The sequence below is a fragment of the Melozone crissalis genome, unplaced genomic scaffold, assembly GCF_028551555.1.
Source record: "Melozone crissalis strain CALT ecotype California unplaced genomic scaffold, PUWL_Pcris_2 ptg000013l_1, whole genome shotgun sequence".
NCBI classification, from domain to species: domain Eukaryota; kingdom Metazoa; phylum Chordata; class Aves; order Passeriformes; family Passerellidae; genus Melozone; species Melozone crissalis.
In genome coordinates this window covers 7,593,948-7,616,272 of record NW_026535791.1, presented here as the reverse complement: position 1 = coordinate 7,616,272, position 22,325 = coordinate 7,593,948, and the positions used below count along the sequence as shown (strand labels likewise).

The 22,325-nt window shown below is 37.0% G+C and overlaps 1 protein-coding gene across 7 annotated transcripts in view; it reads right to left on the bottom strand.

Annotated features, from left to right (window-relative positions):
* FRY (FRY microtubule binding protein) overlaps positions 1-22,325 on the bottom strand; it is a 225,272-nt gene that overhangs the window by 67,920 nt on the left and 135,027 nt on the right. For all 7 annotated transcript variants that reach the window (XM_054272258.1, XM_054272257.1, XM_054272262.1 and 4 more), the window contains 14 exons: positions 21,976-22,147; positions 20,723-20,855; positions 16,440-16,547; positions 12,108-12,363; positions 10,836-11,018; positions 9,862-9,948; positions 8,067-8,326; positions 7,530-7,719; positions 6,633-6,757; positions 6,384-6,441; positions 3,705-3,796; positions 3,332-3,504; positions 2,089-2,249; positions 1,152-1,262 (listed from right to left, as the gene is read on the bottom strand). In XM_054272258.1, the coding sequence (XP_054128233.1) occupies positions 1,152-1,262; positions 2,089-2,249; positions 3,332-3,504; positions 3,705-3,796; positions 6,384-6,441; positions 6,633-6,757; positions 7,530-7,719; positions 8,067-8,326; positions 9,862-9,948; positions 10,836-11,018; positions 12,108-12,363; positions 16,440-16,547; positions 20,723-20,855; positions 21,976-22,147 (2,109 nt within the window). The remainder of the gene's footprint in view (positions 1-1,151; positions 1,263-2,088; positions 2,250-3,331; positions 3,505-3,704; positions 3,797-6,383; positions 6,442-6,632; positions 6,758-7,529; positions 7,720-8,066; positions 8,327-9,861; positions 9,949-10,835; positions 11,019-12,107; positions 12,364-16,439; positions 16,548-20,722; positions 20,856-21,975; positions 22,148-22,325) is intronic.

The following is a 22,325-nucleotide window of genomic DNA, read 5'->3' as shown; positions in this document are numbered from 1 at the left end:
TCTCAGAGTGACACAGGCAAAACAGGGCAATAATGGAAAATTCAAGTATGGAAGTAGAAATCAGAACATTTGTAATTGATTTATTTTAGGGACAGCAGAGTTGGAATGTGACTCAGGTTTCAATACTCATCACTTGAAAAAATGGTATGTACAAAGACTACATGAATAAAATAAATTTTCCAAAATTGGGCACAATGACAAAAAAAAAAGCAGAATTTTTGGAAAATCTAAGATACTTGGTAAGTGTTTTTGGGCAACTTCCTTTTATATCAATTAACTGACTTGTTAACTATTTCCTACTTCATGTGAATTTCACAGAGCGACAAGCTTTCAAGTTTATCCTTCTTTTGACTAACACAGAAGCAAGGCAGACAAAGAAAAATACCTTTTACAAGACTGAAAACGTGTATGTTTAATCCAACTACATCAAGCAAGCTAACAACTCTCCCTACAGACTGTGAATCCCTTAATGCTGGTACCACCACTGCTACAAACACATCACAACTAAGGCTTGGACTTCTTGTTCTTTCAGTACAGGGTAGTGCTGGCACAGCAAACATCAATGCCTATTAATATTCTGTCACCAAGTGTAGGTGACTGCTTGTAGAGACTGTGTATAACTTGCATATATCTTTATAGCTCTGTCCCTAGCAACATTCCAAAATCCCATGTAATTTCTGAAGGATTTTCTCTGCAGCTATTCATTCTTTCCATAAATTGTTTAACCTTTTTTTTCCCTAATCAATTATCATTCCCACAGCCTCTATCCTCTAGCTGCATCACATGTATTTATTTACATTCTGCTATTTGCCTTTCCTTAGCAGAGTTATGTGGGCTGGTATGAGAGTTTTAGGGAGAACAGCAGGACAAAGTGCAAGATACCAAAAGGGAAAGTGAGAGTTGTTTCACTCTCTCCACTTGGTATAAATCACCAGTCTACTCCTCCTCAATCAGAGGCAGTTGAGTCAGCTACAAACACAGAACTATGACTATGTAGGTACAAAGTCAAAGCCCATCTTCACAGAAATGGAAAATGGCAGCAATAATCCATTTCATGTTCTTTAAGAAGAAAGAGAACACTTTACAAACTCTTTACTCACTCAGTACAGTGAGTGACTGCTCATCAGTGCGGCATTTTGGTCAGTACTTACACGTAAGTCTTGACAAGCCAGAATGTTATCAAGCCATTTGTAAAGATATCCATCGGGGGAAAGACCCACATTATCAAACACAGGTCCGCAGCAGAGCACAGCCGACATGGCCTGGAAGCACATGGAACTTCAGTCACACAAACAGTGGCACAACAAACCTTTCAGAATGATTTCAGCCCAGGCTAACAGGACTGCCACTTGCTTTCTGTTTGGAGGGAGCTATGGTGAAAATGGTAACAGCTGGCTGACAGGTAGAATTCAATCATTACTTTGTTACAGATTTTACTGGATTCCAGATCATGCTCAAAGCACTTTGAGGGGACTACTATCTTCAAGATCTATTTTGTGATTTTACCCAGTATTCACAAACCAAGCTGCAAAAACAATTAAAATACACTCAGATGTTTCAACAGTATGTTGCTGCAAAAATTAAAACTGTCTTACAGCCAGTGGTGCAGCTTATTTAAGTACATAAACTATTACTTTCCCAGCTTACTCACACAAGGGAGTTGCAACTAGTTTGCCACAGAAGTACATTATTGCTGAGCATGTCTCCAGGCAAGCGTGGGAGGCATTCCTCAGTTGTACATTGGTACAGACTCGGTATCCTGAGGTACTGCATCTGAACTACACCTAATTTCAGAGCCTAAGAGCTCCTTGCTGAATCTGCTAACCCATTAATGAACAGCTAAGTAAAATTTCAAAATGCACTCTGGTTTTTAAAATAATTAGCCTTGAAAAGTGTCAACAAAGAAAAGAAAATTAACTTCAGTGCTATATTCTATGATACCACTGTACATTTGCATATGAGCATACAAGTTTGCATCAAGTATGCAAATTCAAATTTCTTTGAAGTAAAAGGAAATAGACTCCACAACAACTTGTATTTTCACTGAAAAAACTGCTGTTACTGCTTTGTATAGTGAAATTTTAGTACCTTTAATGCACAATACTGATATCTTGTAATCTGGTGATTTCTGTCACTGTAACGGTCCAGTGGTGTGAACATAATACTGAAAGGTCCTGCCCACTGACTGAATAAGATGAACAGGTGATGCCTCAAGCTCTGCTGAGGGAAGAGAAATCTCCTGTGGTGAACTAAGTGAACAGAAATAGAAATAGTTGTGATTTGTTAATATTAAATACACATTCATGTGGCACAATGATGATATGATTTTCAAATTTCTACAAAAAGAGAGGGGATTTTATATGTTCAGCATACACTTACTCCAAAGTATCTAAGCTCCTTAAAAAATCTAACCAAGTGAGTAAGGTGCATCTTATTTCTAAGAAACTTCAGTTTTGAATTAATGTATAGTTATACAAACATGTATATCTGACTATAGAGAAAAATAGCATTTAAAGATCTAATTATAAAATCAACATTTTTCACTGCCTCCTGCATTCCTTTCATGGCAAATATTTACTTGATTTTTCTGATTCCTTAAATGTGAGCCTAAACAATGCATGTGTCTCACTCTAATACAGTAATAGGTAGGGGCAATAAATAAAAGAAACTTGGTGGCTCTTTGTTTATGACAAATATGTGGTATATATTCTGAACACTGAATTACCTGAGCAAATGAAAAAAAAGCAGACCTCATCTTCCAGTAATTGCATTCAGGCCTTTAAAGCAGAGGCTTTTTTTTTGTTTGTTTGTTTTTTGCTAATGTAATTATGTTATTATATTTCTGAAGTGATATTGCAATATATAAAAAGCATGAAATCAACTGGATAAATTTTTGTGATATAGTTGAGTCAGGTAACATGGGATAATGTCTCAACACCTTGGGCAAGGTTTTCACTGCATTTAATATTGCACATTGTCTGCACGTACTTGTATTTTTTAAGGTCTGTCTGAGTTTATGAAGAGTCTGGCAATCAAGTCAGATGGGAGAAAATAATAATAAGAAAACTGGAGCCCCTGGAGGTCACAGACAATTTCTTTGCTGGGCTTTTAAAGAGGTGATTCTTAGACATGACTATTACAAGCTTCATCAAGCTTTATTGGTATTTTTATTTCAATCTTAGCAGACTTCTGAACATTTTCTTTTTCTACATTCCACTTTACATTCATTATATGAACATTCAAAAGCAAGGAAAAAAGCACAGACAAAAAAAAAGAAAGAAAAAAATTACTTTTCCAATACTTATATTAAATGCATAATTTAGCTCCATACCTGGAACACACTGTATCAAGTTGGCAATCATTGCACTGAAATGTGCTCTCATATCCTTAAGGATCTCAACTTCTTTATCATTTTCAGCCTCCAAAAGCATGCGAGTCAGATCAACATACTCTAAGAACAAGGCTCCAAGGGCTAGTGTATCTCTTTCTAAGGCTCCATTTGTACTAGCATAAAGGAAAGTTGCAGATTAATATACAATAACAGAGTAGTTATGCTACAGTTTTCTGCAGAAACGCATGCAAATATCTCATATCTGATAGACCACACAATTCCTCAAAGAACATACTGACATAATCTCAGTGTGGCAAACACTGAAAATTGTTTCATGTAAAAATCCAGTATTTATGAAGAGTGATAGTCCTACCTGTCACTTATAACACCAGCATCAGCAAGGAGTTCAAAAATTCGCAGTAGCTGCAGTCTTAGTAGATCTCGTCGTTCTCGACGTTTCTTGTTCTTGGAATTTAAAATAACAACCATGTTTATATGCATAGGTGTACACATTAAAAACTAGTAGCTTTAGAAATGCCAGTATCACAGTGAGATTTAAGAATTCCAGTTCAAGAATTTTCTTCACAAAGGAACCCAAGTACTTTTGGATATTGCAGTATATCATTGCGCTTATACATCAACAAGGAACTAAATATGATCAATTTTTTGTCTTTGTAAATATTCTTGGAAAAAATATTAACAACTGCCTTAGTACTTATTGAAAATGTGGAAATTAAATAATGAAATACTGGACAGAAATAACTAATATTCAAGGTTCCTGTAGCAAAAACCCATGCTATCTTCAGGTAACAGGGATATTCATGTTAGTTTAATGTCATCTAGTTTGGGTGCTGGAGGCATTTATAGTAGAGAATGTACATCCAGACCTAAGGAAGGTACCTTAGTGATTAGCCATCCCTGAACTTGGCAATGCTGCAGCACACCATCATGCACATTCAAGTGAGCTCGCTGCAGACACCACTCCAGCCCAGTACTGGGTGTGTTGACTGCAGGAGTTTTGCCCACAGTAATGAATCCCTCCCACAGAACAGGACTGCATGGTTGTTAACCGGCTCATTGTATCTCTCTGTCTTCTCAAAAGCTGTCCTTTCTGTCTTCTGTCTTTCCTGGAAGGACGTGAATGAAACAAGGCCTGCTCTTTGCTGAAAGGCTAAATTTACTTGTTTGTATTCTGCATCAACCCTAAGCAAAAAACACATGAGAAAGTAAAAAAGCTGTGTTGCACTCAAAGAAACAAGAAAAGCTCAGAGAAAATGCAGATTTTGCTCTTCAAAACTGAGCAATACTAAAATCAAAGGCTTATCTCTTCTAGAACTCTGACTCTTGTCCATGGCCAGCAGTAGATGTGTGGGAGAACAAAATGATGCTTTGTCTGGTATTCTGACCCAGAACTGGCAGAATTGCAGCATCCCAGCCAAAGGTTTTATTCCAGTTATTATGCCATTTGACTTGAGCCCTGTTTTTCTCTTGTTACACCTTTAAGGCTCCAGGAAGCACATGTAGAGAAAAAAGCAGTTTTAATACAGTATTTAACAGACACAGCTGCCTCCTGCAGCAGTGTCAGAGGTGATCTGGCAAAGCTCCGTGCCAGCACCCACAGGGCGGATCTTGTGTAATGTCCATTTTGGTTTATCCCTGCAGCTCTTGGACAGGCCGGGAATTCTCCTCCTAGTCACAGCATATGTTCAAGGACGTTGTTTCTGGTGTGTTGGACACCTGCCTGCTGACATGGAGGCTTGCCATGATCCCTACAGCCACACAGCCCATACAGTCACTGCTGGGTTTCCAGGTGGCACTGCTTTGCAGGAAGGTGTCCCATTTATTCATATAAGGGAAAATACAGGAATTAAAATCACAGTCTCTTGTTCTCATATTCCTCTAGTGACAATTCCATGTGCTGAATTTGTTCTTGCTGCATACAGTAAACTTCTGAATTCTTGCAATTCTTTTCCTGAGGGTACACTGGATATGTATGTCTCCGGAAAAGGATTTTCAAGTCTAAGTTGTCTTAAATGGTGCACAGTGAAAATGCAGAGGCAATTGGCTGCACTAAGATGTATTACTCTACTTCTGCCCAGTATCAAAACAGGTGACCTTCAAATCAGCGACTTCATAGGGATGGAAGCCACACAACAGAATTGAGGTGTGAAGCAATGCAGAATGGAAATGATTGTGGACGTTTACCAGACACAGAATTATTAAGAATTGTCCATGAGCCATCTCAGATTTCTATCTTGGAGCCAGATGGAATGGTCCAAAACTGAGTCAAGGAGGGAAAACTGAGCAGAACTCGAGTCCAGTACTGAAGCTCTCCCTATGGCTTTTGTGTTTACCTGCACAGACACATCCTGCAACAAAACTGCTTACTGAGGCTACAGATTTTACCACCAGAGGTTTTTAAGAACACAGAATTCTCTCTCGTGTGGGTTGGAAGATCCGTTGGGAACCCTTCCAGCACTACTTTCTCTTGAAATTAAAGAGAGCACTATAATGAAAACTCCGATGGAATTTGTCAGTTAACGGAACGTATTTGGAATGAATCCTGTGCCATGTGATCCAGGATGACCCTGCCTGAGCAGGGAGGTTTGGTCCTTTCCAGCCATGCTGTGATTCTGTGATTCCATGAAGTTGAAATAGGTAACCCTGCCTGCCCTGAAAATAAAAGCACATCTAAATGCTGCTACAAAATGTGCTTGTAGCCCAGCTGTGTTAAAGCTTTTTTTTTTTCAGATACTTTAAGTGAATTTCCAATATATGCAATTTCTGTATCAGGCAGTTCCATATTGGATGGGAAATTTTTCCTCAGAATGGAATTCTATATTGTACATTTCAGATCACTATCAGAATTTAAATTAAACTAGGTTTTAATGGAATTATTTTAAATTATACAATTAATAAAATTCTTGTTGGAAACAGAATTAATTTTCCAGTTAGTACAAAAGAATATATTTATATTTCAAACAGACAGAATTACTATTTTAAAAATAATTTTTCATTTAAAAAACTAGTACATTTGATTTTTGCAACTAACCTCTGGTCTTCTTTCTAGGGCTTCTTTCATTAGTGGGTGGAGCTCTTCTACTAACTCCCTAAATCAAAAAACCATAAATACTTATTAAAAAAATCTAATGTCCTTTGAAAAGCATAAATATTTTATCCAACATATAAAAATGAAGCTCTAAAGTGCAAATATAATTTTAAATATATATTTAAGTTACAACAAAAATAAAACACTTGTATTATAGGCAAATAACTGAGAATATGGTAAGTGGAGAAGTACCTGAAAACAAGCGAATTTGTTCTTCCAAATCCTAATACAAGTGATTCTGTTATTTCTATGCTTTCAAGTCTCATCAAAGGAACTAGCTGCTTTAGTAAGACTCCAACAGATGGAGTTCCAATAGCCTAAAATATATTAAAATATTGTTGAATTTCTCAGGATATCAATATAAAGTAAACACATTTTTTTTACAAACATTGTCTGAGAATCAATACATATTTTTAAAACATGCTGGAATGATTTTACAATTACAGATATCAATCGACCAGTCTAACTGGATGTCTGCTATCTGACAATCATTTCAATAATACCTAACAAGTAAATACATCTGGGAAATCTCTTTGCTTTAGTACAGATTATTGCAATTTATTTTATTTGTTTTTTATTTTATTTGTTGCTTCATTAAAATATTCCAGTAATTGCACTTGTGAAGCTACTGCTCCTCTCAGGTTGCTACTACTTGGAAGTATATTTTATATATTATTGCTTCTGACAGGCATACATCCAACAGGAATACAATTTGCATTTGAAATCTGCTTTATTTCCTAATGTTTTAAATTTACGAATTGGAGTGCTCTACAAAGAAAGAAAGAAAGGAGATGACAAACGAAAGTTAACTTCAAAACACATGTTCAGACCTTCTATATTTTGAATGCACATCACCCAGAATGCAAACAAAAAAAAAAGCAATATATTGAAAACACCATGACTCTTGCCAAATATTTATCAACACATCATATCATACAGATGTTTTAGTTGTTAAATATGTTTGTTATGTAGTTTGCATATATCAAAACATTCCCTAACTGAAATACTTTCATCAGGACAGGGTTTTGCATGCAGATGCAGCTTAAAATTCTCCTAAAGGAATAGTTTACTTGTAACAGGTTGCATCACCTTGTTATCGTAGTTCATGGTTCCATCAGGAGTGGTAGCCATGATCTCTGGTGTTGAAGCACGCAGGTGTCCTGGGCTCATAATACTGGGCTTTGCTACTCCAAAACACAGAATAAGGTAGTTTCTCCACAAAGTAACATAGTTGTCTCCACTACTTGCTGTGCTTGTTTTCTTTGCATTAACAGGAATACTAGAATTTAAAAATTATTTATAATTCTTAAAACAATCTTCCAGTCTTAATTACAAGTACCAAAGTCTTAATTAAAATACTTTAAAACATTTTAAGAGGGAATAAATCATGCTATGTATCTATCAGCTGCAATTCAAAATTACATGAGACACAGGAAACAAAGGTAGAAAATGGGAGCTTTCCACCATACAAGCTACAATTACAAAACTCAAACCTGTGTAGCACCAATTTCTGTGTGACACCTTGCAGGATGAGTGGACTGATACTCAAACACAAGACCAAAGAAAAGTTTACATTAAAATCCCACAGCCCACACAAAAGAAAGTGAAATTCATATTGTCACTTACTTTGGATCCACAAGAGGCATTATCAGCTGTAGCCTCGTGAAGGCGTATGGCCAAGCATAGCTGAGCGCTGTAGGACAGTGCTTTGGGAGATTCTCCTGCCTCAGAAAACTGAAAAGGCAGAGAACCCACGGGTCTTTAACGGACTGTGCAAAAATCCAGACATGGGAAGGACTTTTCACATCATAATGGCTGTTCACTAGGACAGCATTCCACTCCACCAGCCACTGCAAATCCACGCTGTGTGTTAATGGGATTGTTGTCTGTGGAGAGAAAAGATAAATTAACTCTCCTTGCTGTGCTACTCAGAAACCAGGGACAGAGGCAACACATTTGCTTTGCTTTATTATTAATGAACAGAATGAAAGCACAAAATTCAAACCTTGGCTTCTAAAAACTGCAACACCCCAACCCAGGTGCCGCTCTTTCAGACAAATTTCCTAATTCCTGTATTATGAAGTCAGAATGTCTCTTTCTTGTTCAGTTTCTGTTCCCAGATGCACAGGGGCCCAAACTCCACACCAGTTTAATGTCCCCTTCTGTGCTGGTTTTGGCTGGGGTAGAGTTTATTTTCTTCACAGTGACTGGTATGGGGCTGTGTTTTGATTTGTGCTGAACACAGGGTTGATAATACAGAGATGTTTTTGTTGTTGATGAGCAGGGTAAGCACAGGGCCAAGGCCTTTTCTGCTTCTTGTTCTGCCATGCTGGTGAGGATGCTGGGGGTGCTTGGGAGGCTGGGAGGAGACACAGCCAGGACAGGTGACCCCACCTGACCAAATGGGAGATTCCATACCATATGACATCATGCTCAGTGTATAAAGTGGGGGAAGAAGAAGGAAGAGGGATGTTTGGAGTGAAGACATTTGCCTTCCCGAGACACCGCTATATGTGATGGGGCCCTGCTCTCCTGGAGATGGCTGAACACCTGCCTGCCCATGGGAACGGGTGAATTAATTGCTTGTTTTGCTTTGCTTCTGTGCATGGCTTTTACTTTCCCAGTTAAACTGTCTGCATCTCAACCCAGGAGTTCTCCAGCTTTGACCCTTCTGATTCTCTCCCCAGTCCCACTGGAGGGAAGTGAATGAGCAGTTGTCGAGGCTTAGCTGCTGGCTGGAGTTACTTTTTTGAGTACAAAACATGTATCTCAAATCCACAAATCCAAAAGTGCCCTGGAGAGGGCACTCAATGTGGACAGGATCATTTGTTGCTTTAAACTCAATCAGGCTGAAAAGTGCCCCAAACTGATTGTTCCTGCCCTCTGGAAATGGGCTTTTCACTAATCTCTAGGACAGCATGCAAAATGAGTCATCTTATGTATCAGTTCTTCTACTGAAACTTTTTTATTTAAAATGCTCAATCTCTGCTTCCTCTGATGCATGTCAGACACATCAGACCCCTGAGAGAGCAAAAGGAGAGCTTCATCCCTGCTGTGAATTACTCTGGAGCTTATGCTCAGGTATGCAGGCAGGGCCACTTCCTGAGGACACAAGGGGGCTGAAGCTGATTCCCTTCTCAAACAGATGATAGCAGTGACTGCCTCCAGCATTAGGTGGTGCTAGCAATGTGACTTTCTCAACTGTTCTTTTTTCTGTATGCAGTATCTTCCATATCCATAGTATCATTGCTTTCATGGAACAGATTGTCTGGGACATTGTGGAGCATTGGAGCTCTTGGGTAGATGGCTGGAGCAGTAAAGCTCTATGATTTCTTTGATTTTTTTAGTAGTATAATTTTTAGTATTTCATGTCTAATATTTGTTATGCAAACATAAGCAGTAACAGTAAAGCAGTACTTACTGAGTCTGAAACAGCCACATGAATAAAGCTTTCAAGAATAGAAGAACTCAACTGATCCATGACATCAATCATAGGTCTGTCATCATCCTGAATAACACAGAGAATACAAGTTTACTCTTCTGACCAAATTATTTCCCTTCTTTTGTTTCTGGGATATGCAACAGAAACATCTAAAAATTATGACATGATTCTGAAGTAGCTAAAAATATTCATTGTTAACGATGGGTACATTTTGTCTTTTCCAAATTAATCTCAGAACCAGATCCAAGCTGTGGTTTGAAATGAAGTTAATTTGTGGCTATAGCTCACTGCTTAGAGAACAAAAGCACATATCAGAAAATCCCAAATGACTTTGGATAGCTAGTATCAAAAGACTGAAAAATTAGCTTACTGTTTATTGAAGCATTCCTTTGCCATGAAAACACATATTTGTGTTCTTAGGCATTTAGATGGCTCACTGAGCTGTGACCGCCAGTACACAACGTGACTCTCCATATTTCTGTACCCATAAAAAAGACTTAGAGGTCTTTACTATAGAAGAAAAATATATGTGAATGATCTGAAAGGTGTCTTATGCTGTGGGTTTTTTAACCCACAAAGGGATGGCACAGGAATGGGTTTCATTTCCAATATAAATTTATAATCTTGACAATACAAAAAAGGCCCATGCTATAGAAAAGGTTTTACAGTGTATTTTACATTCACATAATTCCAAGAGAAAATAGAAGCTGCTGTACATTTCCCTTCGTATTGTTATACAGGGCATTTACCATTCATGTTACCTTGTTGAGTCCACAGAAACGTTTGCAGTGTTAAGGCAAATAGAAACAGTAAGCTGAGATCAAATGCTTTTTTATAAACTAAGTGCATACCTGCTACACTGCAGCAATTACACTAAAAGCAACGGTAATAGCAGTTTTGAGCTTTATCTTCAGGAAATTTCAACTCAAAGCTCCAGAAGAGAAAAATCCTACCTCTGCCTGGCCAAGGGCCAAGAATAAGGAACGGATTTCTCGGAGGATTAGAACAGCCAATTTCCGTGTCGCCACCTGGAAACTGCACAGCAGAACCAGCGCGAATCCTTCAACTGCGTGCAGGACGTTGGAATAGGGGCTCCTTTCCGACTGCATCCTGTGGCTGGATCCGTTTGGTATCAACTGTAGAACAGTGCAAGGGGGGGAAATGGAGAGGTGGTGTTTGCAAACCAGGTCTCCAAGAAATATTCTATTAACTAGATCATATAAAGAATCAAAATGCAGAGGCCATGAGGATGCCAGATGGGGAAACTTGACATATTCTCTCAAACAATCAAATTTCGTAGCTTTTTGGTTCCACAAAAGTAATGTATGAGCAGAGTCCTTTGAACAAATCCTTTCCTCTAATTTTCAATTAATCTACCCACTTTTTTCCACCCTCCACTAAAAAATGAATGAATGAATCAGTCAGACGGTGAACACCACACTTTTTCTACTCCAGATAGCATGTCCTCAGGTCCTCCTTTAGTCCTGTAGCAGCCAACACCTTAGGTAGGTGGCCTCTAGAACCCAACCCCACTAGTAAAGTGTAACAATATATGTAACAAAAAGTATGTGAGAACTCTCTTTTCTACATTTGTATGTACTCCTGTTATTATCTATTAATTAATGTTCCTCTGTGATATAAAACACACATCTTGTTTGCCCAAAGGAAAACATACTCCGTGTGATTAGTTGACAAGATAAGAAGCCTAAAAATCAGTTCTCATAATGAAAATATCTGTGGGACAGTGCAGATGGGAGAAGCAGGAGAAAAGCTGTTCAGTTCCCAGAAATGTTTGTAACACATGGAGACAGCAGGCTACGGTAACAATCAGGTTCTTTGATGTTTCTGAATCAACCAAGGGAAAAGAAGATCCACTTCACTCTTCACAGCGCTCCCACTATCTGGGAGCAATCTGTTTCAGCCCTGGGAAAATGTCCTTCTGCCACATCTACATACACATACTTCCCTTTATATGCTTTTGTTGATGTGCATATTTCAGTTTGACATGCATTCTCTTATGTTGCTCAACAACAACATCTGCTGTATTACACAAGGACATGGCTGTCCTCAAAAGACACGTGAACTAATTACCTAAAAAAATTTTGCACAGTGAATACTTTTCAGGTGAGTAAATACAAAACACACAAACCACAGCATTATCAAGGAACATAATTTCTGCCTTCAATTAGTAAAAATGTTAGGACACAGATCTCTTGATTGCATACCTCTGCAGATCTGGTTTTAGCCTGCTCAGAAGCTTTTCCTGGAGTGTGTATGACAAGCTTCCATTGTGTAAGCAATTGTAGCAGCAACTTCAGTGAAGTATCAAGAAGGGTATGATGCATATCATTCACTTCACGTAGCAGAAAATTAGTGAAACCAAAGAGTACATCCTCCCGCCAGTCAACAAAGTCAACAAGTAGGCCCTGGAGAGAATTCTGTGCAATGTGTCGAAGTTCATCATCCATATGGATGGACAGCCTGTAAGTAAAAGTAAATGTCAGATAATAAAAGATATGAGGAATGTTTGTCACTACATTAAAGTGATGGAAAATTCCCACTGACAATGGTGGACGAGGCTATCGTGGTTTCATTATTGCTGACCTAAATAAACATCCTTGACCTGTTTTCTATATTGTAATTCTTGACACAGCAGAAGATATTCATGGATCAAAAAGAAGTGTGCTCCCCTCCTAAAACAGGGTATCTCTAAAGTACATAATTTGGCAACTTTTTTCAAACTAAATATATTTTTTTATTTATTCATAACTCACTAACTTCCATGTAGGTATGATAATAAAAGGCTTAGAAATACATAATTTTAGAATTCATGTATTTGTTTTTTAACATAAAATATAAAAATAAAAGAGTCACAACAGGTCAGCTAACAGTTAAAACAAATCTTTAGCCAAGATCAACTCACAATTAATGAAAGCAAATCTTCAAAAGAATTAACATTAGGCATTTGAATTAAAAACTGCTTTATGTTTTAAATAACTTAGGATGAGGAAATGCAGAAAACAGCCTCAGGACTTTCTATACTTTTAGAAACACATTGAACACCCTCAAAGTCCTTCTGAAAGACAGTGACATTTCAGATCCCATTTTCAAATTTTATTTTCTTCTTTATTTGCATCATGTTGAAGTCCTTCTCAACATAAAAAAAAAATTATACTTTCTTTTGACTCAGAAATCATCAAACCACTTCTGTGTTAGAAGTTGGCAGAATAAAGTAAATTCAGATTAGTGTGTTCTGCAATTTTTGGTTCATTGCCTTTATGATGTATTTTGTTTTAATTACCCATGAGACTGTAATTTTCTGTAGTGTGTTAGAACTCATTTTCAAAGTATTTTATCTACATTTAATCTACATAGCTGAAAAGGAGGACTCATTATAATGAAATGGACAGAAAGCTAGGAGAAAAAAAACCCAAAATAGCAAATGGAGTGGAACCAAAGTCCATTCAGTTGGAAGCGTATGATGAGATGTGGTTCATAAAAAATCTGGTTCATTATAGCTGCCTAATTTGGAGGCAGGGGACATTTTATTTAAGCGAAAAGAAAACAACTGCCATGAAAATTCACCCCTGGTGAGTATGACTCCAAAAATAACTGTTGTGCTTTAATAAGCATGTGACCTTCTATATTTATTTAGAAACACAGTATTTTGTTGGGATAAGAAACAATCATTTTTGTCTCCCTTTTGGAATGACAAAACCAGATAAACAAGCAAAACGTTTTGAGACCACAATTAAGTCACCCATGAAATGACATTCACAATGACACAAAGCAATAACAGAGAAGAGGATACAAAAGCCATCTCCTAAGCCCAAGTTACTGCCCAGTGGCACTATCTAACAAAATGAAATTCAAATTGAGCTTAAGAATGCATCTATGTATTACCACTCTATGACAGGCAGTGCAGGAAGCAAGTACAAGTTTGTTTGCATTTGAGTCAGTTAAATTTAAGACCTGCTCGGGAATTTGTAATGAATGGTTGCAGTGGGCAGAGAAAGGGCAAAAGGTACAGTATACACTTGACATCTGCTTCATGGTTTATAATTTGAATGCAGCTGTCCTGAAAAAAAAGTCTAGCTGCTGACTTACAGACTGCTTCTGAAAACCACCAAAAGACAGATCTGTTTTGATTATGAAAAACTCTAACCAAACTGTGAATACAAGAACCAATTAACTCAAAAACGTAACTTTATCTCTTGTGAAAAGAAAATATTTAACAGCTTTCCATTTCAACACCACAGGCTCCCAGAAATCCCTGGCAGAACAGCTTCTAGGGCTCTTTTGAAAAACAGGGAGAAACTGAAATCTTACCTCTTAGTTTCTTATCCCTGTATTGAGTCTAGTTTCTGATCCAGAACACACAATATTGTAATGCAGTGTTCACTAGAACTGCAGACGCTTAGCTTCTGGGCTTACACTTTCAAAATTGGGAGAAGTAGTCAGCCTGGTCTCAAATAAACAGTATTTTTATGGGACAGTATACAGAATGTAGAAACAGCTCTGGTGCTGAGGCATTCTGGTGATTTACATGAAGTCTTGGCTAGGTATTAATTCTTTAAACAGTTTATTACTTTCTTCCCTGAAGGTATATTTTTGAAGACAGTTATTTTCAGTTCATGCTGTCCTAGGCTAAACAGACCTAATTTTTTCAATTCACTTATCATTTTCCTCCTTGTTCTCTGATCAGTCTCATCTTCAACTACAGTGTCCCAGTTTGCATGCTGTTCTCCAAATCAGGTATCCTTGATATTGATTAGACCAGAAGAAATTTTTGAAAACCTTCTAGACCTATACATGTGAATAAGGTTTGCCTTTTCATACCAACATCACTTCTTTGTATCTGTTCAGTTTGTGATCCTGCTTTGCAATACTGAGACCCTATCCAGTTGTTTCAGCACCAGTCTTCTGAATCATAAACTGTTTGTTAATCGCTTTCCAACCTATGATGTACCTACCTATTTTACCTAATTTGTGATTCCCTTGCTCATACTTAGGAATATGACTTAAAACACTGCCAATGTCTAAAAGATGCTGTAGCGCGAGTACACATAGGAGAGGAGAACAGATTTCCAAAGTTTTCCCTCTTGGAGAAAGGCTGAGCATATAATTGCTTCTGACATTGCTCCAGAGAAGCTTCCCCCAGCTCCTCTTGACATCTCACTTCTTTGCAAAGTCAGAGTCAGATAACTCAGCAAACTCACAGCTTGCATTGTCCCAGCAGGGCAATTTCCCAAGAGACATTCAGAATCACAGCTGACCTTTTCTGAATGAAGTTTGATGATAGAATAAAGATAGACCAGTGGTTATATTGACAGTTGTGAGACTTAAGGAGGGTAGCATTAATCTATAAAGAAATTCACACTGGTGTTCAAATTTTCTTAAAAGTAGTGACAGATCTGACCTGGACAATCCTGTGACTGAAGAGCTGTGACCTGAATAGATACGTGCTTTATACCAGCTCAGTTAAGGCCATTAATCAGGATAGAACTCTAGTTAAAATAGTGGATTAAAGGAAAACATGTCCTTTTAAATTTCCCTTAAGCAGAATTGATGCAACTGTTTAATAAGGCATCTGTATAATTTAATAATGCAATGATTTAAAACAACCTACAAGTGATTTATAGCAGACAACGCGCACACAAAGAAATCAAGGTGGCCATGCACTACAGCACACCTACTGCTGGCTGATAATCTGGCTTGTTTGGCTGTCTGCACTACTACCAGAATCAATCGTTTTAGCACATCACTGGGAGTTAGTTGTTCATGGAGCAGAAAAAACTGGTTTTGTATCTTGCCTTCTGGCTCCCACATCTGCCATTCTCACATCTGTGATGTTTGAAAAGCAAGAACAGGGTGGCTTTGCCACAGTTACCTGAGAGAAATATGCTGCAAAGCCCTCTTGGTTCAATTTAATACCATAACCCACTTACATAAAGAACACAAGCTGGAACCTTGGTCTTGGATAGTTGAACTGAAATATAACAGACTTGTCTATATTGACTGGCACCTGTTATCACAATTATTTGCCACAAGTCCTGAAACCTAAGTGGTGTAGGAGCCATGTGGCAGACTACTTTGTTGAGTGAAATCTACTCAGACAAATTAAATGGAGGGATATAATATTTTTTAAACTGATATTTTAAAAATTTTATGCTAATAATAATGTAAAAAGGATTTTGTAATATACCACATCTAGCACATTCTGTTTTAACAAAGAGACATGAGGGAATAATAAATCAAAACTAAACCGGTATCTCCTTGTTTTTTCACTACACAGAAAAGATGTTTTCTCCTGTTAACCAGACTGCTGTGATGGTTAGAAAAGTAACATGTTGTGACTGTCTTGAACAACAGTGAATATTATGTAACCTACATACTGATGGGAATGAGTTCTGGAGGACATAACCACTTTTTAACAAAATTATGAACCATAATAAAACCATAGAAACTGTAAAAAGGTGCTAGGACATCTCTGTCTAATTCTGTGGCTCAGCTTTTCACACTGTTCTCCTGGAGCAGTCAATGTTTGTACAGCTTACCTTGCCAGCAAGTCGATCAACTCAAGTTTTGACATTCCATCAGGAAGTAATCGAGGAATAGCAGCAACACATGTTCTGAACAGATCAATTTTTGGTTTTCTTTCACCACTGAAAAATTAGAAGAAAATTTTGACTAAACTTAAGAAGGAACTGTGTTAAATGATCCACCTCTAAAGTGCCAGGGGCCTACTGAAAACATCAGGAGGGACAGCTAGGCACTATAATAAAGTAAGAAGGAAACATGAATACATTTTTCCATTGAATAAATGGTATTGATTTTGAGATTTTTCATGCATCATATCTATACATTACTTGGAAAATCAGTTATTAATGATTCATTTGCTTCTCTCTGAGAGGAACTGGCATATACATAAAAAAGGAGGGAAAATGTAGGAGGATTCCTCCATTAAAATCAGCATTTATATGATGCAAGCTTTGGACGAGGCAATGAGGAAAGAGTTGGGGTGTTCTCCATCATGGTGCAACTGTATTTCACCAGTTGTAAAAAGAAAATAGCAGATGGGTAACAAGTGCAAATAACATGACTGAAGATACAGAGATTTGTCCCCAACAGAGGACAAGCCTATGGAAAACCATCATGATACATTTTAATACTGAAAAAAGTGTGCAATTTAGCGGTAGGTATGGTCAGAGAGTTTCTGTTGATTACTGCTGGAGATAACAGCATTTTGGCAACTCTTATCAGCTAGAACATATTTTAGCAGCCCTAAGGCTGTTTTAATCTGTGGAATGGCACAACTGTTCCCTAACAGCCTGTGAAAATCATTAAGCACAAAGTTCAGCATGAACCAAACACTAGGTTGGAAGTCCATGAATCTTCTAAAAGTAGCTCAAGGTTCAGCTGTTGATTATTTTCAAAACAGATGCAGTTCTTTTCTGACTTGTTTTCAACATTTTTGGTAAGTCTGCAGATTAAATAAGTCCTTCAGATAGACTCCAAAGGGTGGATTTTTTTTTTTTTTATTTGCTCATTTTTATCTCAATCATCTATTATCTGACGATGGAGTGTAGAGGAAATTACCAAAGCATAACAGCATTTCAAACTGTGCAGTTTTTCCCACAATATTATTAATTATTAGCCTGGAATATGTTTTGGAAGGATCAAAAAAGTAAAGTCCTATTTAGAGACTATATTATAAGCATGCAGAGAAAAATTGTTCCTCTTTTAATATGCTTCCAATAGAACTAGAAAAGAATGAGGGGGGGGAAAAGAGACATTGTAAGCTACGTAACACCACACTGAAATGGAGCGATAAAACAAAAAATGAACTTAGTTTTCCTGCACCCTGGTCCATTGCCCTGGTTACGACATTGCTCTGTCTCTCCATGCAACAGAGGACATTGTATTTGGGTATCTTACTTTTGTGTTCAGCCACAGAGAAAGCCTGGATGCAATGCAGGCTGAAAGAAGATATTCTGTACTCATTATTTCAGAGAGTAACACTGAGAAGAGTTCAGTGCATACAGAAAAGGCATAAACTGATATTAGACTTATTTAATTCTAGGATTAAAGACAGTTTTGTAGTGGCTACCATACTGTCTCTTAACACCCTCCTTATCAGCTTAGATATATATTACATGAATAAAATGTTGACGTCTTTCTAATTAACTGTCTTAATGGTACAGTTAGGAGAAACTATATTAATGATTAATTACCTCTGTCTCATTACGGCTGTTTTCTAACAGATAGAACTTGAAAGGTGTCAGCAACTGAATGGAAAGGGAGCAAAATGCAACAACTCACTGAGAATTAAAAACAAATCCCTTTCACCTATTATCAGTAAAGCAAGTAATAGTAGCTGGATTAATAACTAGTGCAAAATCTATATTTTTATAGTTGTAAACATTAAAGTGCCATTGGGAATTTTATACGCAGGCAAACCAAGTCTTCCTTCATGACTTGAAATGGAAAAGGAACTTTGCAGAGTTTCCTTATGCTCAGACCCTAGCAAGGGCAAAGTTTGTGCATTTCAAATGGAGACTTGTAAATTAATAGTTTGAGAGGAAACTCTTCTGAAGCCAAATGAGTAATTATTTATAAATATAAAATCTGTGGGTGTTCTGTGGCTTATCAGCTGGTCAGAAGAGTAGCAGGAGAAGATCCAAACCTCAGGCTCAAGTTCCCAACTTAACATCTGAGCTACCAGGCGCAGCACGCAAGGGAGGCAAGGGGAGCCTTTGAAGTACTTGCAAGGACAGGTTTGTATTTTAGAAAAATGCATGCCCTCTTCTAACCAAATGATGGAAAATAATTATAGCCAGTATTGAAATTCATATCCCAGTGCAGGATGCAAAGGATGCTTCTTACTCAGGATTTTAATAAGACTCTCCATACTGGCAATTATTACTTCAACAATAAATGCTTAAAGGACCAGTAATAAAATATTGTCTAGAAGCAAGTACTGCCAAAGAAAATTCCAGAATCTGCAATGTTATGTCTGCTCACTGCCTAGGTACTTCTCTCAGATTCTTGTTTTATTTGTTAATAAAAATACCACTGTGGTATTCATTTTATACAGTTTACACATAAACTCTATGTAACTATGACAAAAGCAATAACTTCAAAATGTACATAAATACAGTGTGATATCTACCAATAAAAGCCCATAAGAATTCAAAATAAATATGTAACTCCAGTGAAGCATAGAGTTCTGTAAACAAAAGGGAAGCAATTGCGTAAAAACAATGTTGGTTTTTCCAGATATCCACAATGCACTTTTTGAAAGGATCGTTTTCAATCCTGATAGTAACAGCTACTGATGTTCACATTGTGAGTTCACATGATTTTAGATCAACTGATAATTAAGCATCCCAGATATTTTTCCCTTGAAAGAACAAGTTAAAATGTGTTATAATGTTGTTGGCCTTTCAAGTGTATATATTAAATTGAAGCTCGTCTGGATATAAAATACAACACAAAGGGCAGTAACTTACATGTCTAAATATTCCAATCTTCATGTTTATAACAAAAATTACTACCAAATCTTAAGACATCCTGAAACTTAAAACTCTTTTGAGTCTATTTGTTCACTGACTCTAAAAATACACAAAATTTTAGTGATGCTGAAAAACCATCCAAAGGATATTCATAGCAAATATTAAGTACACTTTTAATCTTAGTGCCCAAGGTTTCACTGTGCAATTATCTCTTGGGAATAAAACGTGAGTTTCAAAACTTGCTTTCCTTACCGCAAAAGCCTGAATACCCAAAATGGTTATGAAAACTGGGGGTGCGAACTGAACAGGATGTGGGGTAAGACTACAAGAAAAATATATTATTGGATAGTAATAATAGCTATGAATATAAAAAAGGTAAGACAATGCTGGTGACATGGCTAACAGTCTCACCTAGAGGCACTGCAACAAATAAGGCCAGAGGAACTAAAACATGAAGATTGTATCAGTTGTACCAGGTAGTCAGTCTATCACTCACAGTACTCCCAGTAAGTTGACATTTTTTGGGCAGTAATAAAAAAAAACCTCAAAGAGAGCAGTGTCCTTTCATTACATCTCAAACTTTTTTCCAGGAGTTGTTTCTTTTCTAGAATAATGACCATGTCTACTGCTCTAACAGGAAAGATATGCAAGGTCTCCTTACAGCTGAGATCTCTACAATCTGTGCTCTGCATGTATAAGATGATGTCTGTGTCTCTAACCTCTACTTGATGTTCACCTCACCAGCTCTCTCTTTCCACAAAACATCCCTCACTAATAATTCTGGATGAAAGTGAAAAATGATGCTGTTCAACACAGCTTGAAGCACACTGGTTTGATTCTGTTCCAGTGGAATACTGCTTAAATCCAAACCTTATCAAAAGATTACTTGGGTTTTTAATTAAGATTTTATTTTGATTACAGGCAAGAAAACCAAAGGGAATTTTTGATAATTATTATTAATAGGGATTTACAGAATTCACTGCATTCATTTTGAAGTTTAGTGATGCAAATATACCCTGAGATACTGTTCTGAGCACAGGCTGCCAGGTTTTCTACTTTAGCATTCTACTTCTACCATCTAAACCACAGGATTCACACATGATTTTACCGACATAAAGAACATCTTCAGTTCCAAACACTCAAACACTGCAGCATTCAAAGAAGCACAATCAACTTGTCATAAACATTTTTTCTAAGTATACACTAATTAAGCTAAATGTTCCTGTTTCTGGCTGTTTCTCTGATGACTCATGATAGAAAGAAATAGAGAAAAAGTTCCAAAATTACATCTGCATGTTCCATGGGAATTAGTGTCTAGCACTCACGTAATCATGTCTTCAGGTTCTTTGTTAAGCATCTGTATGTTGGTAAGCATCATGCACCGACCCACTTCCTTGTCCAGGTGTCTGAGTATGTTGTCCACAGCTTTCCTTACTTGAGAATAATATAATGACATACCTGCAAAAATATGTGGTTTTGTATAATTGGGGATATATATATAGATATATATAGATATAGATAGATATATATATTTATATATATATTTATATTTATATATATATAAAAATATATATATATTTTTTTATATATATATATTTTGAAAAAGAAAGTTTCTTACTCATGCTGTGGTGCATGAAGTAAGAAAAATGCTTTCCTCATGAGATAGTATATTCCACTACTAATGATATCCCAATCCAAAACCAGAATATGTTGCCTGCTCCAAAAGGAACGCTTATATATTATACAGGGAAACTGGAATACTGGATCATAAAATCACAAAATGGATGGCTAATGGCTAATACATGAATTTAATAGTGCAAACATTTGTTATTGAATACTATCTTCAAATACTTCAAATACTTCAACAGCAGTGGGTCTTACACTGCTTATTTTCTTGATATTACTACAATGATCTAGCAGAGTACAACGCAGGTCTTTGCCACTAGACTTCATTTAATTCACACAACTTTAGGGACTTACTGAAGTGTGAAGAGGAGCAACCAAATTTAAATTTTTTTTTTTTTGCCAACAAAACCAGGCACCTTCAGGGCATGATAGAGAGGCTCTTCTACAGTACAGAATTCTTGCTCTACACTGAAGCCCAAGACAGCAGTGCTGTTAACTTAGGCACTTCAGTACAACATTATTTTACATTGAAAAGTTTTGCCATTTTGAAAGTTGAAGATATTGCTATTAAAATGAGACTATCAATGGCATCTTTGATGGTTTTCAAAGGTGGTACATCTTTGAACACAGGCACTGTTTCTAATAGGATGAATATCCATGAATAAACACAGCTATCAGCACTGAGAGATTAAGGACTACCGGTGTCTTTAACCTCTCTCAGATTACAGGGTTGCTACCTCTTGTGAAGCCCAACTGAGGATTTTTCAGAATAACCTACAAAAAGTGGCATTTGTCAAACTGAACCACACATTTCACTAGAACACACAATAAATTAAATACTTACAATACAAAAGTAAATCAAATGCTTAACAATAATAAACTTTTCTTCTGATCAAGTGCTGAAAACAGCCATTCTCACACAAGTTTCTGTATTGTCCATTCTCTTACTGACCTATCATTTTAGCTTCCTCCTCTGTAAGAGTTTTGCTCAAATACGTTTTCTTCACTCTGAGAGTGTTTCCTGAGGGAAGGACAGCTCCAGTCACTGGCATTGGTGGTTCACCATCTTTTTGCTGCAAGCTATCAGCAATTACCAAGAAAGCTCTCAGGCCAATATTCATTCTCTGTGAAGTTTAGAAGATGGATGAGTTCCATAATCAAATAATCATATTCTACTCATATTCTTCACTCGCTTTGAAATGTTAAGAATGCATTTGCTGGCATTTTTTTCTGTATCTTCACTAGATTAACTAGTCTGATATATTTCACAAAAACTACCCACGAAATAAATAGTGAATTCTT